Genomic DNA, 2,884 nt, shown 5'->3' with positions numbered 1-2,884 from the left:
GGCCCGATTTTTTTTATTTTTCTTTAATTAATTAATTATTTATGTCTCAAGGCTACATGCTTTACATAATTTTTTTTGATATGTTTTTTTTTATTCCCATGCATGTTTTCTCATTTATTATTATTATTATTATTTTTTTATTTTTTTTCTTTTACTTTCATCTCATGTATATGCATGTTTTTTTTTCTGCGCATGATCTCTTGTGAATTTTCATGCATATGCCTCATCAATTTGTTTTTAACACGTATGTTTTCTTTTATGGTGGGCCTCCTTTTCATTATTATTTTATTTATTTGATTTATTTGATTTATTTATTTATTTATTTTTAAACACGCATGTAAACTTGCATGTGGTTTTTTTATAGTGGGCTGACGCATGCAACGTGTTTTTATCATTTTTTTTTGTTTTTTTAAATCTGCACAAGCTGGCCAATTTTTTTTAATAATTTTTTTCTCTTAAGTTATCCTGAAGACATGGAAAATTCACATAAAATATATCAATGGCATCATTTGCATATCCGAGCAAGAGAAAGCGGCTCACAACATGCAAAAAAATTTTTCATGTAGTCGACATCCCTCCCCGCTTGTGATATGCCCGACACATAAATTCGGGACCCTTTTTCATCGATAAAAAAAGAAATCTTCTTCCTAAAAACAATACATGCAAAAGCGAATTGTGCTTGTGATGATTCGAAGTCCACGAGTTCACTCGTTAATGATAAAGCGAATCTGAGCGCATGAAATATATCCGCAAAAAAACATACATGCAAAAATTGTGTCTTTGAAATCCATCATCTTGACAAAGCAGGTCGGAAAGCAAACACTTGAAAAAGCGCTCGTGCTCATGGAACTTGTCCGGGACATGAAAAGGTTTAGTGACAAGGATTGGTGTTCTTTGTTCGTGAGAGAAAACCACTTCCTTATGAATTTTATATGATCCGATTGTTCCGCATCCTCGATCATGAGTTCCAAATTTAGATCTCTGATTTACGTGAAACTCACGGGGAAGAAGGTTGATTAAAGAATGAACGACTACAAAGCCCGAGCAGGGAAGGCTCCGTTTCCCACCAAGACATTTAGTCAAAATAATGTGTAAATGTTGTCGGACTTCACGCAATTCCTTTGTCTTTGGTAGCCACAAGCTTTAAATAGGAAAAAGTTATCATCTGGTTCTCCCTTGCTCTTCTGCTTTCTTCTTTCTTTCTTTGAGAAGATCAACATTCGCCTTCTTCCATTCTTTGCTAATCTGCATGGCTTCATAAATCTTCCTCTTCTTCCGTGACATGGAAATTTTAGACCTATTCTGAGCATCCTCAGCCTGATGATATATGCCTTTAACTGATATGAAAGTCTTCCTCCACTTATGGGTTCGGGAAATGAAGGCTTGCCATTGATGACTTAACCTTCTGCAGCTATGGATACGCTCCACTTGAATCCTCTCGCCTTCAACAGCAGGCGGTACCGCGAAAAGATGCACCATAGTCAAGAAGTCATCTAAGTCACGAAGAGCATCCATAAAAGTAGGATATCTCTCTAAGATAAGTCTATCAAGCTTGTATTTTGGATGTTGGCTCAGCAACCGATTTGCTTGATCTATGTTCTTCTTAGCCAAAGCTTTCTTGATCTTTCTCTTATGGGCTCTTATATCCCAGAACTTTTCAATCAGGGGGTCATGAGCCAGGAAGGCGATATCTTTCATATGATAATAGGTCTTGTGGTTTCCCTCGACCTTCTTCTTGAGTTCCCAAGGGAATATCCCCTTGAGAATACATAGCTTCAAGAAGCTGGAGAGACTAGTCTGGAGGTAATGAGCGACCTTGGTCACGGTGATGTGCACGGCCGCGTTTCCCCTCCTTCTTCTTCCTCGGAGGGCGGTAGTGCTCGGCATGCCTACAACCGCTCGAGAGGATCCAAGGCGGAGGAGAAAGGGAGCGGAGAGCTTGGCGGGCGGCAATGGCATTAGTGGCAAACACAGCAGGAGATAGCAGCGACCACAAGCGGCGGCAGTGACATGCTTGGCGGCATTATTTAAGCCATCAAGCATGTCTCGGTGATGAATAGCGGCAACAACGACGTGCAGCGGCGGCATAAGTGATGAGCGGACGGCATGCTTGGCGGCATTATTTCAGCCACTCAAGCATGCAGCGGTGTAACAGCAGCCGGCCGAGCCGGTAGCATGGCGAGCAGCAGCGGCGATAACGAACAGCGGCGATGGCGGTGAGCGAGAGGTGGTAGCAGCGATGGGAATCTTTTTTTTCTTCTTTATATATATATATATATATATATATATATATATATATAGTATAGGGGACGAGAAAAACCTTGATCTTCTTTTCTTTTTTTTCTTTCCGAGATTCTCTTTTTTTTCCGTCCTCCTTCTTCATCTGTTATTCTCCCTATTTAAAAGCCTCTCTCATCCATATCATCCCAACCTCTCCCGCGAGATCACAATTAAGGATAGGATCGCATAATAATTTTTTTAAAATATTACTTACTTATTTCCCTCGAGATCTAGCGACCAACTTTCAATTTCAATTTTAATTAATTTTTAATTTTATTTTTTTATTAATTTTTAAATTTTTAATTTAGTTTAATTTAATAATTTTTTAAAGTTTATTATTATTTTTTTACTATTAAATTTTTTTACTTATTTATTATTATTTTTTTTTAAAAATCTTTTTATTTTTATTATATTTCTTCTCATTATTATTATTATTTTTTTTCTCTTAATTACTATTATTTTTTTCTTTAATTTTTCTTTTTTTCTTTTTTCAATTCCTCTCTTATCATTTTTTTAAAAAGAAATTTTTTTTCTATCGTAAAAACCCCCCATCCCTATCAAATCCATAAATAATACATTCATGCATTTTTTTAAAAAAACACTA

The 2,884-nt window shown here is 36.5% G+C and overlaps 1 protein-coding gene across 1 annotated transcript; it reads right to left on the bottom strand.

Annotated features, from left to right (window-relative positions):
* Positions 1-1,161: 1,161 nt before the first annotated feature.
* On the bottom strand, positions 1,162-2,088 carry LOC120257469 (pescadillo homolog). Its single transcript, XM_039264926.1, has one exon. The coding sequence runs from the start codon at positions 2,086-2,088 to the stop codon at positions 1,162-1,164; it is 927 nt and encodes a 308-aa protein (XP_039120860.1).
* Positions 2,089-2,884: the final 796 nt, after the last annotated feature.

Source organism: Dioscorea cayenensis, unplaced genomic scaffold (assembly GCF_009730915.1).
Source record: "Dioscorea cayenensis subsp. rotundata cultivar TDr96_F1 unplaced genomic scaffold, TDr96_F1_v2_PseudoChromosome.rev07_lg8_w22 25.fasta BLBR01002146.1, whole genome shotgun sequence".
Lineage (NCBI taxonomy): Eukaryota > Viridiplantae > Streptophyta > Magnoliopsida > Dioscoreales > Dioscoreaceae > Dioscorea > Dioscorea cayenensis.
The sequence above is the reverse complement of the archived record's forward strand: the minus strand, read 5'-3'. Positions and strand labels throughout refer to the sequence as shown.